Source organism: Dendrobates tinctorius, unplaced genomic scaffold (assembly GCF_039654945.1).
Source record: "Dendrobates tinctorius isolate UK_male_01 unplaced genomic scaffold, ASM3965494v1 ptg000036l, whole genome shotgun sequence".
Taxonomy (NCBI): Eukaryota; Metazoa; Chordata; class Amphibia; order Anura; family Dendrobatidae; genus Dendrobates; species Dendrobates tinctorius.
In genome coordinates, this window is record NW_027361704.1 from 14,943,947 (window position 1) to 14,965,279 (window position 21,333).

The window sequence follows — 21,333 nt, forward strand, 5'->3', positions numbered from 1 at the left end:
TATGTGCAGGGAAAGATGTGAGTTCAACGCTAGAGCCCACATCAAACAGGGAGACACAACATGCGCAGTACTAGTATGGTGCATGTCATGAAGGGGTTAATAGGCTGAGAAGGGGCCATGGATATTGGCCCCCCCTACCAGACTAAGAACATCAGCCTTTAGCAGCCTCAAAAATAGTGCATCCATTAGATGCACCAAATCTGGTTCTTATACTCTGCTCTTCCCACTTGCCCTGGTGCATTGGCAAGATGGGTAATATGTCAGCTGTTTCGTGTCTACTGACATCAAGCCCAAAGGTTAGTAATGAAGAGGTGTCTATCAGACACCAATAGTATTAATCCCTTAGTCAAAGTAAATAAAGACACACGCACAGAAAAGTTCTGTATAAAAAAACCCAAAACACTCCCAAACCCTCTGTTACCCATTTATTAACGTTAAAATAAGAAGTTAAATTAATTCTTACCTGTCAGCTGTTAATCCTTAATATTGAGGTCCCATGACAATCACCATCTTGGTAACATTTCACATTTTGCACCAATGGTATGTCCGTCCCTGCGAAAACCAAAGTTACCACTTTACATTCACATGAACCTATAATCATGGGTAAATCACAATCTGATAACACATGGCACAACTATGCTTGCAGTAGTAGATGCCCATTATTTACATTGCTTTCTCAATGTGTGTCACCATAGCTTCAATGAATAAATAATTCTGTTGCATATGTCTAATAAGAAAGTCTTTTGATTTCTTAATGCTTTAATAATTTATATTAGGAGATTGTGTATAGGGTCAGCCATTGTCAAGAAATAAATTACACTGCAACTTTGAGAGACGATGCTTTCCTCTGATTTGTGTGCACTTGAACTGGTCCTTTTCTCCCTGCAGCTTGCTGCGTGTTGGTTTTCAGATAGTGAATATAGAGACTCGTTCTTGGGTGAGAGAGAAAGGACAATAAGTGTGTCCTAACACTGAGAGACTGGTAAATGAAGTAACGGCTTCAAGGGAGAATATAGTGTCCAGTTACGGCAGGATTGATCACCAGGACCGCCTCAAAAGTAAAGAGTCGCATCGCACAGCCAAGATGGTTCTCCCAAGCATTCCAGAATTGGGAGTGTGACACCGGTGTTCAAGTATGTTAGGGTATATAGCAGGGTTATTTAGCTAGGGTGCTGTAATAGCGCGACCCAATTATCGGAAGCCAGGTAGGAATTTAGAAGAGAGTAGTTTGTAGAAATTGTTTATACTGTTTGTATTGAACTTTGAATTGCCATAGCTGGACTTTGGCTTGTGTGACACGCTCCAGCTATCTCTCCTCGTTAGTCTTATTTTCCAGCAGAAAATCCTCTGTCTTTCAATAAAGCAAGTTCTTTATTTCTGTCTCCTCATCTACTGTACCGTATTTGAGTCCTGCCTGGTGGTGTCGTTCAGTTGCCATTACAATTATGTGATATTACTTTTAAGAAATGTGGTCACATAGTAAGCCAAAAAAGCTAAAGTCTCAAATGACATACAGACTGTTTTGTATAGCAAAAATACCAATATTAGTAATACTGAAATTGCTGCAATGCATTTGTGTCTACTTGATGGAGCATGTTGTTAGAAGTTGAATTCAAAAGAACATTGGTTTTGCAAGGTATAAAATGCTAGTGTCTTGGCAAGGTATCAATGCGAAGAGATAATGCCCGCACTAATGGATTATTATCACTATTAAAACTTTTCTTCTTTTTACTCTACTACCCGTCATAGAATATTACAAAGGTCATTAATTCTTGTACTTGGTGACCAAACCAGAACTAGTTTGTCCTATATTGGTAACTTTACTTTTAATATCTCAGTGTTTCCACCTTCCTTCCTCCCTTTTTAATTAATGTTATTTATCACTTGTTTGTTTTTTTAACTAAATGTATTTCTCTGAAGCTCGCTTCTTTAATTTTTTTTCCACAAATTAATGTTTCCCACAGGTTCAGAAGATTACAGAAGCAAGTTCAGTGGAGATTGTTTTATGGATCTTGTTTGCCCAGAAAAATGTCGCTGTGAAGGAACAATTGTTGAGTGCTCTAATCAAAAATTCACCCGAATACCCAGTTACCTGCCAGAGTATACGACAGATCTGTAAGTTTAAAGAACGCCCCTCCTATTCATCTGCTTATCATGAAGATAGAAATACTAATGACCTTTGTCATTAATTTACCTTAAAGGGTTTTTCTGGGGCAAGAAAACAGTGTCTAAATCAACGACTCTTAATTTTAAAAGTGTCTAAATCAACTTGCCATGTAAAGTCGTGCATTTTTTTTACTAACTTTTCGATTTGATCTATTTGCTGTTTGTGGGGTAAAAAAAAAAGAAGTGAAAACAGACCCTGTTTTCTAATCTTGGTCAACCACTTATGGCACATTTAGACATGCCACCTGCAGCCAACCGTCAAAAATGCATAAATATATATAGACTAGCTGAAGAGCCCGGCGCTGCCCGGGCATAGTAACTAACTACGGTTATAACAAATTATAATGAATATATATATATATATAAAGCTGAGTGTAGTGCCCCGCCCATTCCGCATAGCCACATTCACTATAATATCCCACATCATCCCGTCAGCCGGAGCTGCCGGACTACAACTCATAATATCCCACATCATCCCGTCAGCCAGAGCTGCCGGACTACAACTCATAATATCCCACATCATCCCGTTAGCCAGAGACACTGGACTACTACCCCTAATATCCCACATCATCCCATCAGCTAGAGCCACCGGACAACTACTACTAATATCCCACATCATCCCATCAGCCAGAGCTACCGGACTACTACCCATAATATCCCACATCATCCCATCAGCCTGAGCCACCGGACTACTACCACTAATATCCCACATCATCCCGTCAGCCAGAGCTACCGGACTACTACTAATATCCCACATCATCCCATCAGCTAGAGCCACCTAACAACTACCACTAATATCCTACATCGTCCCATCAGCCTGGAGTCAGAACCAGAGCGCTGATTGGAACGGTCCTAACTTCCATACTGGGGATCCCTTTAAGAGAGGCCTGGCATCAGATCCAGAGTGGATTTACCCTGACTTCCATACCAATGATCCCTTTAATAGAAGCCTGAGGTGAGAATCAGAGCACTGAGGGATTTACCCTAACTTCCATACCGGAGATTCCTTTAAGAGAGGCCTAGGGTCAGTACCAAAGCGCAGAGTGGATTTTCCATCACTTCCGTACCGAGGATCCCTTTAAGAGGGGACTTGGGTCAGAACCAGAACGCTGAGTGGATTTGCCCTAACTTCCATACCGGGGATCCCTTTAAGAGAGGCCTGGGGTCAGAATTAAAGCGCTGGATGGATTTTCCCTGACTTCCATACCGGAGATCCCTTTAAGAAAGGCCTGGGGTCAGTACCAAAGCGCAGAGTGGATTTGCCCTAAATGCCATACCAATGATCCCTTTAAGAGACCCTGGGGTCAGTACCAAAGCCCTGGATGGATTTGCTCTGACTTCCACACCAATGATCCCTTTAAGAGGGAAAATGTGCCTACGTGCCTATGGGATGGAGGATGTGTGATGGGTATATAGGCATGGGAGGGGATTCATTTCGGTCATGTGATCTCTGCTCCTTTCAGGGGGGCAGACAATGGCTGGGAGCTTATGTTCCCAGGGATGCTATATTTCTCCCACCATGTCAGTGTCTGCTGAGGTGTTGTCAAGTGGGAAAACTGTTGGTCATAGCAACCAATCACAGCTCAGCTTCTTTTGAACAGCTCTAGTGAAATGAAAGATACTTCGTGATTGGTTGGTGATAAACACACACATTCATTTTTATATATAGAGATTGTTGAATCTCCAGTTTATACTGGACAATACGCACAGCCTATTTAAAAAGCATGACACTTGATGGATAAGTGTTTTGCACGTTTATCTTGGAATTGCCTGTATGATTAGACATATTCAGGAATGACTTTCCTACGAACATTGATTCCCGATTATCAGCCCACCTAAAAATGCATTTAGTGTTCTGGATGTTCACAGAAGCTACAATAAAGATAGCATACTGTTTATAGCTACAACGAGATCTATCAACAGGTTATATTTTGTAAACTGAATATAGTGCCATCAAGTAAGGCAATCTGTCGTCATATATATAACCTGATTTTACAGAACTACAAACTAACATTTTGGCAATGGAAAGCTTATGATTTCACCATGTAGTCACAGGATGCCTTCCTTATTCGGCTGTGTGCTTTGCACTGATGACTTATCTGTGAATCACCTCAAATCTAAAGGCCCCGTCTCACTAAGCAATCTCGGTAGCGAGATCGCTGCTGAGTCACAACTTTTGTGACGTAACAGCGATCTCACCAGCGAGATCGCTGTGTGTGACAGCGATCAGCGAGCGGCCCCCCTGCCGGTATCGCTGATCGCTGCAAGAAATCTCTGGACATTTCTTTGGTCGCTGGTCTCCCGATGGCCAGCACACATCGCTGTGTGTGACAGCGGGAGACCAGCGATCAGGTGTAAAAAATAATAAAAAAAATAAAAAATATAGTTATTCTCACCTTCCGATGTCCCGTTCAGCCATCCCGCCTCTCTCCACGCTCCGGTCCCAGTGATCCTTTGCACGAATGACCGCGAGACTTTGTTATCCCGCGAAACCGTGACATCTCGCGGTCATTCATGCAAAGGATCACTGGGACCGGAGCGTGGAGAGAGGCCGGAAGACTGCGCGGGACATCGGATGGTGAGAATAACTATATTTTTTATTTTGATTCTATTTTTTACAGGATGGCCAGCGATGCCGGGCGCTCGGCATCGCTGTGCTGATCGCTGGTGAAGCTGTCTGTGTGACAGCTCACCAGCGATCACATAGCGACTTACTAGCGATCCTGACACCTTGATATCGGTGTCGGGATCGCTGGTGAGTCGCTTAGTGAGACGGGGCCTTTATTCAGGTTTTCAAAGTAAATTGATTGTAATCTGTTAAAGAAGGCTGACTTTAATTTCTGTCTAAACAATTAAAGGGAACCTGTCACCTCCTTTATAATGTGTAACACCTCTTTTTCGTTTTTGTGTTTATTTTTCTCTCCCCTTCTTCCCAGAGCCATAACTTCTTATTTTTCCATCAATATGTGGGGGCTTGTTTTTTGCGGGACGAGTTGTACTTTTGAACACCATCATTGGTTTTACCATATCGTGTACTCGAAAACGGGAATTCCACCACTGTTTTTTTTACCTTATTCACCAAATGCTAAAACTGACCTGCCATTATGACTTTGTAGATACCAAACATGTACAGGTTGTTTTTTATTTAAATGGTGAAAAAAAAAAAAAAGTTTGTTAAAAAAAAAAAAAAGAAAATTGTGTGATTTTGCATGACCCGTAGGATCTGCATGATTGCCCATTATTGCATTTTAATGCAATGTTGCCGGAACAAAAAAAAAAGTAATTCTGCCGTCTTGACTTTTTTTTCACTATGCCGTTTACCAATCTGATTGATTTTCTTTTTTGCTTCTATCTATATATCGGGCAATTTTGAAATCAGCGATACCAAATATGTGTATTTTTTTAAGTGTTTTATTTTGAATGGGACAAATGGGGGTTTATTGAAGCTTTTATGGTTTTATTTTTTAAAATATTTTTTAAAACTTTTTTTACTTTTTGCATGCTTCAATAGTTGTCTGATCACCTCTGCTACACACAGACGATGATCAGATCGCCTATTTTTAGCAGAAATGGTCACTTCTTATGAGCGCCATAGCAATCTGGCAAGGACAACCACCGGGGTCTCCCTGGCCTTAAGGGGGCTTTACACATAGCGATATTGCTAGCAATATCGCTAAAGCGTCACAGATTTTGTGACGCAGCAGCGAAATTGCTAGCGATATCACTATGTGTGATACTTACCTCCGACCAGCTCCCCCGCTGGCTATCGCTGATCGCGCAAGATCGTCCACATCCATTTCTCGTCGGCTGCTTCCTGCTGGCGCCAACGAGCGACGTGTGGATGCGGGCGGGAGGACGTCATCATCGCCGCGTCTGAAAGGTAAGTAACAACCACTGCTGCGTCGCTACGTCGCTGTGAGATCTGCCTGTTTAGCAGCTCACTAGCGACCATTTAGTGATGCACCTGCGATCCTGACGGGTCATATCGTGGTCGGGATCGCTGGTGCATCGCTAAATGTAAAGGGGGCTTTATACTAGCTACAGCAGAGCAAAGTTGAAGGTTCTGGAGTGGACATCTCAGTCTCCTGACCTCAATATCATATCGCCACTATGGGGAGATCTCAAGCATGCATTTCATGCTAGACAGCCCAGGAATTTACAGGAACTGGGGGCTTTTTGCCAAAAAAAATAAAGAACTTCATCCACAACTACCACAAAAGACTTCAAGCTGTCATTGATGTTAGAGGGGGTAATCCGTGGTATTAAAAAATGGGGTATGTAAACTTTTGATCAGGGTCATTTGGATGTTTTGGGTTGTCATTATCATTTAAAAAAGAGAAAACACAGTAGTTTGACAATAAATGGCTTCACCCAACTACTTACCATGAGTGGAGAAAAAGTTTTGGTGTTATCATTCATAGTCTCTGAAAAAGGCCAAGAAAGTAAAAATTCTGCCGGGATATGTAAACTTTTGAGCACAACTGTACATCAGGTTTTCCATCTAAATCTCCAAATGACGTGATTCAAATGATACCCCCAAGGGATCCATTCACTATAGTGAGGCGGAAAAGTTATTCTGGACTCCGTTTGGGCTTCTGTTCACTGGTGTCCTACGTTTCAGAAGTGCCTAACACTGTGGCCTATGGCATTTTAATGCACACCTACAAAAATGTGCACTGCTGGATCATAGGCCAGATGGTGTGCACCATGCTTCTATCTGCCTCTTTATAGGGAATCTTCCGTCTGGGTTTTGTCTGAGTCATGTATTTCAGAAATTTACGCAGAAACCCCAGTGTAAGAGCTCAGCGTAAAATGCAGGATAAATGTTTTCCGAGCATTACTGCAATCTTTGTGAGGCAGAATGAATAAATCAACAGCAGGTGAAGAATTGGTTTTGTTAATTTTTTTATGCCATTCCTCGTGCGGTATAAGTCATTAGACAACTTTACTCTTTGGGTCGATGCGATTACAGCAATAATAGATTTATTTATTACAGTCCCTGAGTTCTGCGTCGCCAACGAGGTCGCTCGTCGGCGTCAAACACAGTTATGCATGCTGGCCAGCGGGACGCCAACGATCAAAAAATGGCCTAGGACATTCGAGCACGATCAGCGATATCCAGCGGGGGAGTGGTCGACGCTATGTGTCACACGTAGCGAGATCACTGGTGAGGTCGCTGTTGCGTCACAAAACCTGTGACGTTTCAGCGATCTCGCTAACGATCTCAGTATGTGAGACGGGGCCTTTAGGTTTTGTTTCTCCAACTTTCCTATGTTGTCTGTTAGACAGACATTTCTAAGGGACCTCTATTATCACAAAATACACATACTTGCGCAAACTCCATCTTGGAAAGCAGTAGAGAATATATGCAGAATATCTACAGTAAAGTCAGGATAGCTAAATGTAAATCCTGCTCTCGCATAAAGTAACCAACAGCTCATTTAATAGCATATTGCACTGACAAACTTGTCATGCTTTTTAAAAATTAAAAAGCAGTCCAAAATATTACACCTAAGTAATTTGTCATTGGACAAACTGTTCTGTTGAGAACAATGACTCAGACTTAACTGTCAGAGGTAATATTATCCTGCTGTGACTGAGACAATTGATGTGATATATACAGTATGACATTATTATTTTTTATTATTAATTTATATAGCACCATTGATTCCATGGTGCTGTACATACGAAGGGGTTACATACAAGTTACAGATATCACTTACAGTAAACAAACTAACAATGACAGACTGATACAGAGGGGCGAGGACCCTGCCCTTTTGGGCTTACATTCTACAGGATGGTGGGGAAGGAGACAGTAGGTTGGGGGGTTGCAGCAGCTCCAGTGATGGTGAGGTGGTAGCTCCAGTAGTGGTGAGGAGGCAGCGGGGATCATTGCAGGCTGTAAGCTTTCCTGAAGAGATGGGTTTTCAGGTTCCGTCTGAAGGATCCGATTGTGGATCGGATCGAATGTCATAAAGCCTCCAGTTACTCTTCAGTAATATGCTTGTCAAAGGAGGCCTGTTGGGCACTGTGTTTGGTAGTACTACTGGCCAGACAGCTGGTGCCAGTGATAGTGAAAGTGCTTCTGTTTCCCTTAGTGTAGGGGTGGGTAAATTTTTTCTGCTAAGGGACATTTGGGAATTTCTTTTATCATTCAGGGGCCGTACAACTTGAAAATTACCCTACTATATTTGGTCAAACAATTAACTCACCCCTAATGTGATGGCTGGAGATGCTCCTCTTTGGTGTGGCTTTATTTTTAGTTGATATTGAGCATGCTGTGTCTCACAACTGCTTTTCCATGTTTGTGTTGGTCTGGAGCACAATCAACTCTTGGTAATACGTTTTGTAATGCATGTACATCACATAGGAGACACTGGGACTGCTGTGTATACATCACATAGGAGACACTGTGCTGTATATACATTACAGGATATGATGGGATCATACATCACTGAAGAGAGCTGGGGGGCATGGACATCACTGGGAGGGCTGAGGGGCATAGACATCACTGGGGAGGGCTGGGGGCCATAGATATCACTGGGGAGGGCTGAAGGGGCATATATATCACTGAGGTGGCCTGAGTGGACATATCGATCACTGGGATCTGGGTGCATATGCCTCACTGGAGGGGAATAGAAATCACTGAGGAGGACTGGGGGCATAGACATTACTGGGGTCTGGGTGCATATACATCACTGTGAGGGCTTGAGGGCATCATCACTATGGAGGGCTGGGGGGCATAGTCATCATTAGGGAGGTCTGGGGGCATATGCATCACTGAGGAGGGCTAGGGGCATATACATCAATGGGAGGGCTGGGTGTATATAGATCACTGTGGAGGGCTGGGAGAATGTACATCACTGGGGTCTGTGTGCATATGCATAAATGGGGAAGGCTGGGGGTCATTACATCACTGGGGTTTGGGTGCATATACATCACTGGGAAAGGCTGGGGAAATATGCATCACTGGAGTCTGAGTACATATACATGACTGGGGATGGCTGGGTGGCATGTTTATCACTTGGGAGGGCATATAAATCACTGCGGAGCTGGAGGGCATATACATCACTTAGGTCTGGGTGCATGTACATTACTGGGGACGGCTGGGGGGCATATACTTCACCGGAGAGGACTGGAGGACATATACATCACTGGGGTCGGAGGAGCTGCTGCTGCTCTCTTTATCTGTGGGCATAGATATCACTGGAGTCTGGGTGCATATACATCACTAAGGATAGCTAGGGAGCATATACATCACTGAGAAGGCTGGAGGACATATACAGTTTTGTGAAAAGTGTTTGCCCCCTTACTTATTTACTATTCTTTTGTCATGATTGTCACATGTAAATGTTTCAGATCACCAAACAGATTTAAATATTAGACAAAGATAATGCGAGTAAACACCAAATGCAGTTTTTAAATGAAGGTCTCCATTATTAAGGGAAAAAGAAATTGGTTGGGCCACCTTTAGCAACACCTGCAATCAAGCATTTGTGATAACTGTCAATAAGTCTTTTACAATGCTCTGGAGGAATGTTGACCTACTGATTTTTGTACAATTGTTGTAATTCATACATTGCTTGGTTTCCGAGCATGAGCCGCCTTTTTAAGGTCATGCCACAGCATCTCAATTCGATTATGGTCAGGACTTTGACTAGGCCACTCCAAAGTCTTATTTTTGTTTTTCTTAAGCCAATCAGAGGTGGACTTGCTGGTGTGTTTTGGATCATTGTTTTACTGCATAACCCAAGTGTACTTCAGCTTGAGCTCACGATCAGATGGCAGATCATTCTCATTCAAAATATTTTGGTAGACCGCAGCATTCATGGTTTCATTTACCACAGCAAGTCTTCTAGGTCCTGAAGCAGCAAAATAGCCCCAGACCATCACACTACCACCACCATATTTTACTGTTGGTATGATGTTCCGTTTCTGAAATGCTGTGTTACTTCTATGCCGGATATAAGGGGACATACACCTTCTAAAAAGTTCAACTTTTGTCTCAACAGTCCACAGAGTACTCTCCCAAAAGTCTTAGGAATCATCAAGATGCTTTCTGGTAAAACTTAGGTGCAAGAATGCAATTTTCTTTTCCTTATTTTTCTTTTTCTTCTTCATACAAAGGGTTTTTTATGTTGCCTTCTTTTTCATCCATTGTCTTTCTGTATTTTTAAACTTTGCACTAGAAATGTTATTGCATTTTTGCACCACCTGTTTTTGATAGTCTAATTGTCTACACATGAATTTATAAATGGATCCTGTGCTCTTTATGAAGCAGCTTTGACAAAGAACGGTTGCATCTATTTGAAACGCGTTGCTTTCTGCATTTCTGCTTTGCGTCAGAATTATACTTTTTAATCTATGATGAAATAAAGTTTACCGAAATTTTACCGGGAGCTGGAAATATCTTTTTCTACTTTTTGAATTCTATTAACCCTTACTTTTTGTGGTTGTTTAGTGTACAATAGAGGGTTTCCAGTGCACAAAGCAAATAGGTCATATTTAGAAAGTCAAGTTGCATTCATCATTCTTTCATTACCAGTCAATAACTGTCTGTTCTATATCATCACATCTCTTCCATCCACCCACAGTTTTTTTGAAAAAGGCAAAGCAATCAAAATACTAAGAAGAATGAATGTACATATTGAATAATGCATTAAAGTTTATGAGTTCTCTGTTTCTATTTATTAGGCGTCTGAATGACAATGAAATCTCTGTCTTAGAAGCTACAGGAATATTCAAGAAGTTGCCAAACCTGCGGAAAATGTAAGCAGAGCGGTGTTAGTTAATTTGATAGCTTTGTGCTTCCTTCCAGATGCTGGAAAATACAGTGTTTGTTGTTTCATACTATTCCCTCTATTTGTTCATTCTTTCTCTATTATATTTGCAGTAATAAGTGAATCTCCCACTTGGAGAAACATAACACAGGCCTGTGAATAGGCCACTGACTGCAAATTAATGTAATTTGTGAACTGAATACACACTAGAAAACAGTCTGTAGTCCGACTTTTAGTAAGGACCCGCCTGATATGCCTGATTTATCCTCCTATATTAATCCTCTAACATAGTCTGGAAAGTGTCTCTTTTTAAAGTTGCATTGTATTTGTACCCTATATACAGTATATTGTGTGTGTTATGATAAGGCCACAAGTCACGTGTGATTACCAGCACTTTAAGTGTGTGGCTGCAAGGTGTTAATACATCTCATGGAAGACAAAATGAAAAGTAAGCCAGCTCACCAGCCACCTGCGCAGATCCTCGGAACCCCATGCAGACAAACGAGGAAACGAACAAGGCAAAGGAAGAATTGGTTCCAGCTGCGTATAAAATCCTTTTCTTCTTTATTGAAAAAACGTATTAAAATGCACAAATAGCTTATGCGCTTTCCACAGGTGCCATAACAGACAGAGGCTACGCGTTTCGACCTTGTCGGTCTTTAACCAAGCCATACTAGTACATATACAGCTTATCTCTATATAGAAAATTGTAAACAATCACAACACAATTGTATATCACATGATAGATAAGCAGGTCCTATACAAAATTTAAAAGCATTAACCATGATATTTAAGGTACAAAACAAGCAGAAAAATGAATGAATAAAAAAATAGAAAAATCCTTTCTGCAATCAGATGAACTGGTATGGCAGATATATTGATGATACGCTCATAGTGTGGGATGGAGATATATCTGCCAGACCAGGTTTCATTAATTATTTCAATTCCAACAATTACAATATTAAATTCACGCACAAATATGATTGAGAAAATTTCACTTCTTGATCTGGAATTAACTGGCACAAATAATCAAAATATATTTACAAAAGCCTTTCATAAACCACTGAGTGGCAATACTTTATTGCATGCCACCAGTAGTCACAGCAGACACACAATTAAATCTATTCCGGTGGGAGAACTTACCAGAGTAAAATGTAAAATCGCACAGATCTAATCAAATCATCAACCAAAAAACAAGATGAAACTTTTAGAAACAAACCATATATCTGTTTTCAATACAGTCCTCAGTTCACACAGATAAGAAAAATTGTAGATAAATATCGTCCAATTCTATTTGAAGATGACAAATTAGCCAGTATTTTAACCCCTGGTATTAATGTGGTATCAAGAAGAGCTCCTACATTGGGGAACAAATTATCTCCAAGTTTATTTTTTCTGGATAAAAAATTCCCCAAAAATTGGTTGAACTGCACTGGATTTTTTAATTGTGCGTCTAATAATTGTAAAACGAAAAAAGTGGTTTGGTACCGTGTTAGCCAGTAGAAAAAAATATATAAAGTGCTCTCAGTGAGAGAAACAAAATAGGAATCTTGTGGGTATGATACCTTTTAATGGCTAACAAATAATAGTGAATGTTGTTACAAAGCAAGCTTACGGGACTGCTTATGTCCCTTCATCAGGCTGATATCAGTGGACAAAAGCACTGTTCGAAAAATCATGTGATGCTTCACTAATTTGTATAATTAACAGCACCTGTAACTTACCTGTGGCACCTAACAGGTGTTGGCAATAATTAAATCACACTTGCAGCCAGTTGACATGGATTAAAGTTGACTCAACCTCTGTCCTGTGTCCTTGTGTGTACCACATTGAGCATGGAGAAAAGAAAGCAGACCAAAGAACTGTCTGAGGACTTGAGAAACCAAATTGTGAGGAAGCATGAGCAATCTCGAGGCTACAAGTCCATCTCCAAAGACCTGAATGTTCCTGAGTCTACCGTGCGCAGTGTCGTCAAGAAGTTTAAAGCCCATGGCACTGTGGCTAACCTCCCTAGATGTGGATGGAAAAGAAAAATTGACAAGAGATTTCAACGCAAGATTGTGCGGATGTTGGATAAAGAACCTCGACTAACATCCAAACAGATTCAAGCTGCCCTGCAGTCCGAGGGTACAACAGTGTCAACCCGTACTATCCGTCGGCATCTGAATGAAAAGGGACTGTATGGTAGGAGACCCAGGAAGACCCCACTTCTTACCCCGAGACATAAAAAAGCCAGGCTGAAGTTTGCCAAAACTTACCTGAAAAAGCCTAAAACGTTTTGGAAGAATGTTCTCTAGTCAGATGAGACAAAAGTAGAGCTTTTTGGGCAAAGGCATCAACATAGAGTTTACAGGAGAAAAAAAGAGGCATTCAAAGAAAAGAACACGGTCCCTACAGTCAAACATGGTGGAGGTTCCCTGATGTTTTGGGGTTGCTTTGCTGCCTCTGGCACTGGACTGCTTGACCGTGTGCATGGCATTATGAAGTCTGAAGACTACCAACAAATTTTGCAGCATAATGTAGGGCCCAGTGTGAGAAAGCTGGGTCTCTCTCAGAGGTCATGGGTCTTCCAGCAGGACAATGACCCAAAACACACTTCAAAAAGCACTAGAAAATAGTTTGAGAGAAAGCACTGGAGACTTCTGAGGTGGCCAGCAATGAGTCCAGACCTGAATCCCATAGAACACCTGTGGAGAGGTCTAAAAATGGCAGTTTGAAAAAGGCACCCTTCAAATATCAGGGACCTGGAGCAGTTTGCCAAAGAAGAATGGTCTAAAATTCCAGCAGAGCATTGTAAGAAACTCATTGATGGTTACCGGAAGCGGTTGGTCGCAATTATTTTGGCTAAAGGTTGTGCAACCAAGTATTAGGCTGAGGGTGTCAATATTTTTGTCTGGCCCATTTTGGAGTTTTGTGTGAAATGATCAGTGTTTTGCTTTTTGCTTCATTCTCTTTTGTGTATTTTCATTTAAGACAAATTAAATGAAGATAATAATACCAATGAATTTGTGATTGCAATCATTTTCAGGAAGAAAACTGAGTATTATCTGACAAAATTGCAGGGGTGTCAATACTTTTGGCCACAACTGTATATAGCAAAGCTGCCAGCACTCATCAAACAAAGAGGGTGATTAGACCACAAATTCACACTGCTTTCCCACAGTCAAAGGCCAGATACTCTTCAAAGTTTTGTGAATTCTTTAGAGCATACAAGGAGCAAACTTCTTATGGTTTTAGGCTTTAATATACAAATTAGAATATAGAAATTACAGTGCTTCCGAAAAATTGTGTAAAAAGAGACATTATAAGGCCACATACAAGTAAGCAAAAGAGTTCTAAATTGAAAGGAGAAGTAACAGAAAATACTTAAAGATTTCAATCTATAAATGCTCTTCTGTGTGATGGACCACACTCGGACACCATGTGAACATCTCTCAATTAATCACATCATCTTTTTATATATTCAATACTGGACTCGGGTTTATACCAAGACCACTTGTCAGGTTGTTAGGGAGAGGAGTGAGCAAGTACAATGAGTATTAAATGCGGTAGTTAATTTTCTTATATTACATTACCTAGGTCCATGAAGTTCAACCTTTCTCCACCAATTGTACATTTTGTCACTAAATTATCTATAACCCACAATGTAACATGTACTGAGGAAATCGTCCAGCCCTTTTTCAATATCTGTTATAGTGCCTGCCATTACTACTTCTTGTGACTCACAGTCTGCCTGCTGTAAAGAACCCTTTCCTATTTAGTTGCTGGGATTGCCTTTCTTCCACCCATAATGAGTGCCCCCTAGCCCTCAGTATCGTCTTTGGAAGGAATAAGTCATGTACCAGTGTTTTTTACTGGCCACACATATATTTATTCATGTAAGGCTACTTTCAGATTTCCGTTTTGAAGCATCAGGCGCGATGCGGCGAAAAATGTAAAAACCGTATCCGGCTTTTTTCCCATAGACTTACATTATCGCCGCATTGCGCCTGATGGCCAAGCGGCGTGTCCGGCTTTTGCCGGAAACGGCAAAAAATGCCTGTCCGGCGTCTGCCAAAAAACGTTGCATACGTTTTTTTACAGCGCCGGACCGCTTTTTTGCAGAGCGCATGCGCAAAGACTCTTTCTCCCTCTCCCTCTCCTGCACCATATCCGGAAAAAACAGATGATCCGGCGGGCTGCGGCTTCTACCGGATCAGGTTTGACAACTTTTCGCCGCAGCCCGCCGGATTTAAAAATCGGAAGTCTGAAAGTAACCTAAATGAGATCTCCTCAGAGGCGTATTTTTTCTAAGCTACAGTAAGTCCAACTTTTCGAACGTCATCATATGTGGCCTTCCTTCCCTTGTAATAATCTAGTTGCCTGCCTTTGAACTGAATCTAACTTCTGAATATCCTTTTTAAAATGTGGAGCCCAAAACTGGACCCCATATTCTAGATGTGGCCTCACCAGTGATTTTAAAGGGGTAACAATACTTTGAGATCACGGGATTATATCTCTATTTTTATACACCCTAAAATCTGATTCGCTTTTGCGGCTGCTGCTTGACATTGAGTACTGCTGCTCAGCTTACTTTTAACCAGGATACCCAAGTTCCTCTCCTGTTCTGTAGTCCCAAGTATACACCCATTTAATGTATATGCAGCAATAGTATTACTTCGTCCAAGATGCATTACTCTACATTTATCTACATTTTACCTCATCTTCCAACTGTTCGCCAATTCAGTCATCTTATCTAGATTGTTTTGCAATATTTTAATGTCAAGGTCAGATATTAATATCCTACATAGTATTCCCCAGATTTCCCCACAGTATACAGGATGGGGGATGACTGTTTATTTAACATTTGTCCATCTGCCCAGCTTTTGAAGCTTGCATCCACCAGGAATACTGTATGTATCAAGAATGACAATCTCACTACTCCATGAAACAATTCCCTTTGGCTCTTTTTCCTGCTATCCACAGGGCATAGCCTGTAATAAAAGTTCAAAATTTTTATGATCCTCTGTACAAGATAAACCATGTGGACTTCTGACTTATATCCTGAAATTACATTTTGTCCTTCACTACATTGGACAAAAATGCTGTGAAAGGCCCAAGCAGATTTCTAAACAGAAAGTGACCTGCAAATTCTGTTGCATTTTTACCCAAGTTTTCAGCTCTTTCAATTTAGAGGAAATCCACAGTGGAGTTTGCAAATTTCCCCTCAGGATTTGCATTTGTAGAGAAGTCCAAAGGTTTGTGGCAGTTTTTTGTCTCGGATGGCATATACTTTGCTATGTTTACATTTTTTTATCTTTAGTGATTTCATGTTTAGTTTTTGTCTTTCACAGAAATCTAAGCAATAACAAGATTAAAGATATTCGTGATGGTGCCTTTGATGGTGCTGCTGGGGTGCAGGAGCTGATACTGACTGGAAACCACCTGGAATCTGTACACGGACGAATGTTCCGGGGCCTAGCAGGCCTTAAGACACTGTGAGTGGGCAGATTGGGGGGGTCTGTTGCCGAATTGCTGATACGTCTGTGAATACTTGTGTTAGTTTTTTTGTAAGCAAGTATAATATTTCCTCAACATATTTGAAGGATTGTGGAAAATGTCTTGGGAAATCTACACTCAACATAAATATATACGGTACTCAGGAGAGCTTTTGCTTTTGAACCTATGGAGTGCAGTCACGGTAGATGTAAGTGAGTGGGAGTAAAATGATATCAATTTGTTTTTTTAAATGTTATTTTTATATTTTTTTTTTATTTTTAAAATGCTTATAGGGAGCGATCCTATTGGATAAACATACTCCTTTCCTGTATTGCCCATACAAACGGTACATGAGAGTGTGTTCTTTGTGGTACCAAAAATAAATGGAGTGGACAAAGAAATATTGTAGAGTAATAAAGTCTGCATGAAATACTGGCGTACAGCCCCCCCAACAGGATGGAAGAGCAGATTTCAGTCCAGTCAGACTGATCTTACAGAAGGTTGCATTGGTCTGACATTGGTCCGGATTGATCGCTTACACCCACAAATGTTTTATTAGGATGGAACCTATCGTCATCTTCTTTATCTCCTATGGTCAGATTTCTAAGAACAACAGATCAGTTTTCTGGATCATGAGACAGATTTCAGTCCAATCATTTGATTATTTAAATACCAGATTAGATTAATATTGGTTGTAAAGAAATTGGTCAGTTATCTGGACATGTAAAGGAACTCTTACGTTACAGTGTGCTGTGCTGGCTGATCTATGCCTCCAGCAGTGCAGCTATGTCATTGTTAACTCACCCTGAAATGAAAAAGTGGAAACCGATGTTAAACTGTTCGAGTGACTAATGTAAACTGGAATAGAATATCTGCGTGGTGTTCCACAACAAAATGAAAAAATAAAGTAAAATAAAAGTTCAAGAAATGCGTTTAGAATTAAAAACCCTTTTGTTTTGCAGGATGCTAAGGAGCAATTTGATGACCTGCATCAATAATGACACTTTCACTGATCTGAGCTCCGTTAGACTTCTTTCTCTTTATGATAACCGCATTACAACTATCACACCCGGAGCATTTAATACTTTGGTTTCATTGTCAACAATGTAAGTTCTTAAATTTGCTGCAAAATTATTGAAAAGTAATATAAATCATCTCATAATCTTAAAAATCAGATACATGGAATATCACAAATTACATGAACTCTGTCACCATAAATATGGCATAAAATATTGCAGGTAATGAAAGTGAGCTTTGAATATGTATTTTACCTACTTACTGCTCCATATATTTTCAGTAATGATGTAATCATTGCTTAGTATTTGTAAGGGTAGGGACACACGTTGTGGATTTTGATACGTTTCTGCAGCATTTTTGGACGCGCGGAGTTGTCTCAAATCTGCAGTGCAGAGTGCACACAATGTTAATGAATGGGAAATGCTGTGCACATGCTGCGGAAAATTCAGCACGGAATCGCAGCAATTTATTTTCCGCAGCATGTCAATTCTTTTTGCCTCTCTCTCTCTCTCTCTCTCGCAAAAATGCACTAAAATCCGCAAGGAATCCACATCAATTCCACAGGAAAACCACAATCATTTTCTGCCAAGAGATGCGGATTCTCTGCAGAAAATTCTGCAGTCTAATCCACAACGTGTGCACATACCCTAAGGGTGATACGCCCATTAGTTCTGCTCAGCCTGTTCTCCTGCAATGTTCATCTGGAGGAAGGAAGAATCCCATGAGAACATTTTCCTCATCTTAGCAAGAGAAAAACTCCTTCTCAACCCCAGAATAAATTCCTTGATCAACCCATTTGTAGTAATCTTTTGAGCTCTTTTTAGTGAATTCACCGCAACAACTTCCCCTGCCAGTTAGTGCCATAGTCAAAATCCACATCTGTGTTAAAATAATGAATGATTAATAAGCATAATGAAGATTTTTTGGAGTTAAAAATGAAAACCTACAATATACAGAAAAGAAATGCCAACAATTAAAAAAACACTGTATAATAACTAGAGATGAGTGAATATGTTTGGAAAACGATCGCCAAATCCGAATGTGCCATATTCGTGCCGAATTTCTGTTTGATGATCATTTTCGAACATATTCGTTCATTGACTCCAGTGCCGTTCAGTTATGTTTGACAAATATTGCAAATACAGCAATTGTAATCCAAACCAAATATTGAAATATTCGCTCAACTCTAATAATAACCCATGAATACCATGCAAATATAAATCCTGCAAAAATGTATTCATTCAAGGCACGTATAATGTAATAGCTCTATTAATCCAAGATCAATAACATGATTATTGCTAAAAAAAAAAATACATGAATGCACAACAGACAATGAAAAAACAAAATATAAAAATGAGGGGAAAAGGATGTGCCAAATGGAAACAATATGTTACATCATATATAAGTCCATGGAACAAGGCATATACAAAAAGAAAGTATCCTGTGCATAGATTGAATTAGAATACATATTCAAATAAATATATGAATCTAATACTACATCATAAATGGACCACAATGCCAAATTGATATAAAATATATATATATCTCTCAGGAGACTGAAAAAGTGCTCAGTGCCATAAAGTGTTTGAAGGTATTATTACATCAGTAAATCATAAAGAAAGTGCATTGTGTAATATATATTTATATATTCAAGTAATATCTAAGTGGAGAATATGTAATATATATATATAATATAAAGAACCATGAAAATAGCACTAGCACTAGCTGAGAATATGCATAATGACAATATGCATAATGTTCTGATCACGTCACTATGGGTATGGAAAATACTTGCTGTATCTATAACCAAGGTTAATCCATAAATACCAACCAAAATGGCACATCACAGATCCCCTCACACCACTCCAACGTGCATTTCGCAATAGCTTTGTCAGGGCGTGAGGTGGAGGGGATGTGGGTAAACATAAATATGGCATAAACAGCTGAAGAGACTTACAATCAAGAGATGCCATGCTACATGGCGCCTCTGCTCGCACAATCGCATGATAGACTCCCACATCTGAGGCCAGGAAGCAAGTCACAAAGTGCGACAGGGGTCACAGTAGGCGCATGTGCAAGACAGCACACAGCGTCCTTGCAGCCATGATTGAACGGAGAAATGGCAATACCCATGCCATTAAGAGTCTCAAACACGGGACTAGCCAGATCTTCCTCCAGGGAAGGACCCAGCCAAGGAAGAAGGAGGAAGATCTGGCTAGTCCCGTGTTTGAGACTCTTAAATGCGGCTCCATGGACTTTATTTGCATATTTGTATTTCCCAGGGAGCATTGCACCTAGGATTTCACTGATTGAGCGCCATTGCCGGCTGCCGCAGTGTTTTCTTTGACTGGTCTCACTGAGGTCAGTGATTGTTTCGTGATGTTGGTCTACTAGGCATTGCTCTCACCTAGCCAGAATCCTACTCCACACTGATGAGGGGCAACACCCCAAAACAGCTGTCTGTGGATGGATACCTGGCCTTCGTATTTCCCTTGTCATATCTGTAAACTCGTAAAGAGCTGGATATTGACTTAAAGGGCCATTTAATATGGTGGTAATGGTGGTTTCCAAAAGGAGCCACCCCTTGGCTGGGTCCTTCCCTGGAAGAAGATCTGGCTAGTCCCGTGTTTGAGACTCTTAAATAAGCCTCCATGGACTTTATTTGCATATTCGTATTTCCCAGGGAGCATTGCACCTAGGATTTCACTGATTGAGCACCTTTGCCGGCTGCCGCAGTGTTTTCTTTGACTGGTCTCCCTGAGGTCAGTGATTGTTTCGTGATGTTGGTCTACTAGGCATTGCTCCCACCTAGCCAGAATCCTACTCCACACTGATGAGGGGCAACACCCCGAAACAGCTGTCTGTGGATGGATACCTGGCCTTGGTATTTCCCTTGTCATATCTGTAAACTCGTAAAGAGCTGGATATTGACTTAAAGGGCCACTTAATATGGTGGTTTCCGAAAGGAGCCACTCCTTGGCTGGGTCCTTCCCTGGAGGAAGATCTGGCTAGTCCCGTGTTTGAGACTCTTAAATAAGCCTCCATGGACTTTATTTGCATATTCGTATTTCCCAGGGAGCATTGCACCTAGGATTTCACTGATTGAGCACCTTTGCCGGCTGCCGCAGTGTTTTCTTTGACTGGTCTCCCTGAGGTCAGTGATTGTTTCGTGATGTTGGTCTACTAGGCATTGCTCCCACCTAGCCAGAATCCTACTCCACACTGATGAGGGGCAACACCCCGAAACAGCTGTCTGTGGATGGATACCTGGCCTTGGTATTTCCCTTGTCATATCTGTAAACTCGTAAATAGCTGGATATTGACTTAAAGGGCCACTTATTATGGTGGTAATGGTGGTTTCCGAAAGGAGCCACCCCTTGGCTGGGTCCTGCCCTGGAGGAAGATCTGGCTAGTCCCATGCTTGAGACTCTTAAATGAGGCTCCATGGACTTTATTTGCATATTCGTATTTCCCAGGGAGCATTGCACCTAGGATTTCACTGATTGAGCGCCTTTGCCGGCTGCCACAGTGTTTTCTTTGACTGGTCAGTGATTGTTTCGTGATACAATATACATACATATGTACATATTTTAATCTTTAATTCCCTTTCAGGACTTCAAGGGTTGACAAGGTCATTTTGTTACTTTTAGATTACCATCATGGACAATCGTGAAGGAGATAGGCACATACATCGCACAAGATTTTGGGAGTCTGGGGCTTCTAAAAGACGTAAGGCAAAAGAAGCAACAATGAAATCAACAGAAGAGATAGTGAAGGCAAGAAAATTGGATGAGTTCACTGTTCATTCAAGGCAAGTGTCGGAAAGGAGTAATGACCTTGTAGAATCTGATCAACCTGACAATGCTTCAGTGGAAATGGTTGCTGATCCTAG

At 40.9% G+C, this 21,333-nt stretch overlaps 1 protein-coding gene across 2 annotated transcripts in view; it reads left to right on the top strand.

The window, feature by feature from the left end:
* The window catches only part of SLIT3 (slit guidance ligand 3), a 1,050,869-nt gene that overhangs the window by 816,574 nt on the left and 212,962 nt on the right, over positions 1-21,333 (top strand). For both annotated transcript variants that reach the window (XM_073573732.1, XM_073573731.1), the window contains 4 exons: positions 1,965-2,115; positions 10,861-10,935; positions 16,280-16,423; positions 17,387-17,530. In XM_073573732.1, coding sequence (XP_073429833.1) covers positions 1,965-2,115; positions 10,861-10,935; positions 16,280-16,423; positions 17,387-17,530 — 514 coding nt within the window. The remainder of the gene's footprint in view (positions 1-1,964; positions 2,116-10,860; positions 10,936-16,279; positions 16,424-17,386; positions 17,531-21,333) is intronic.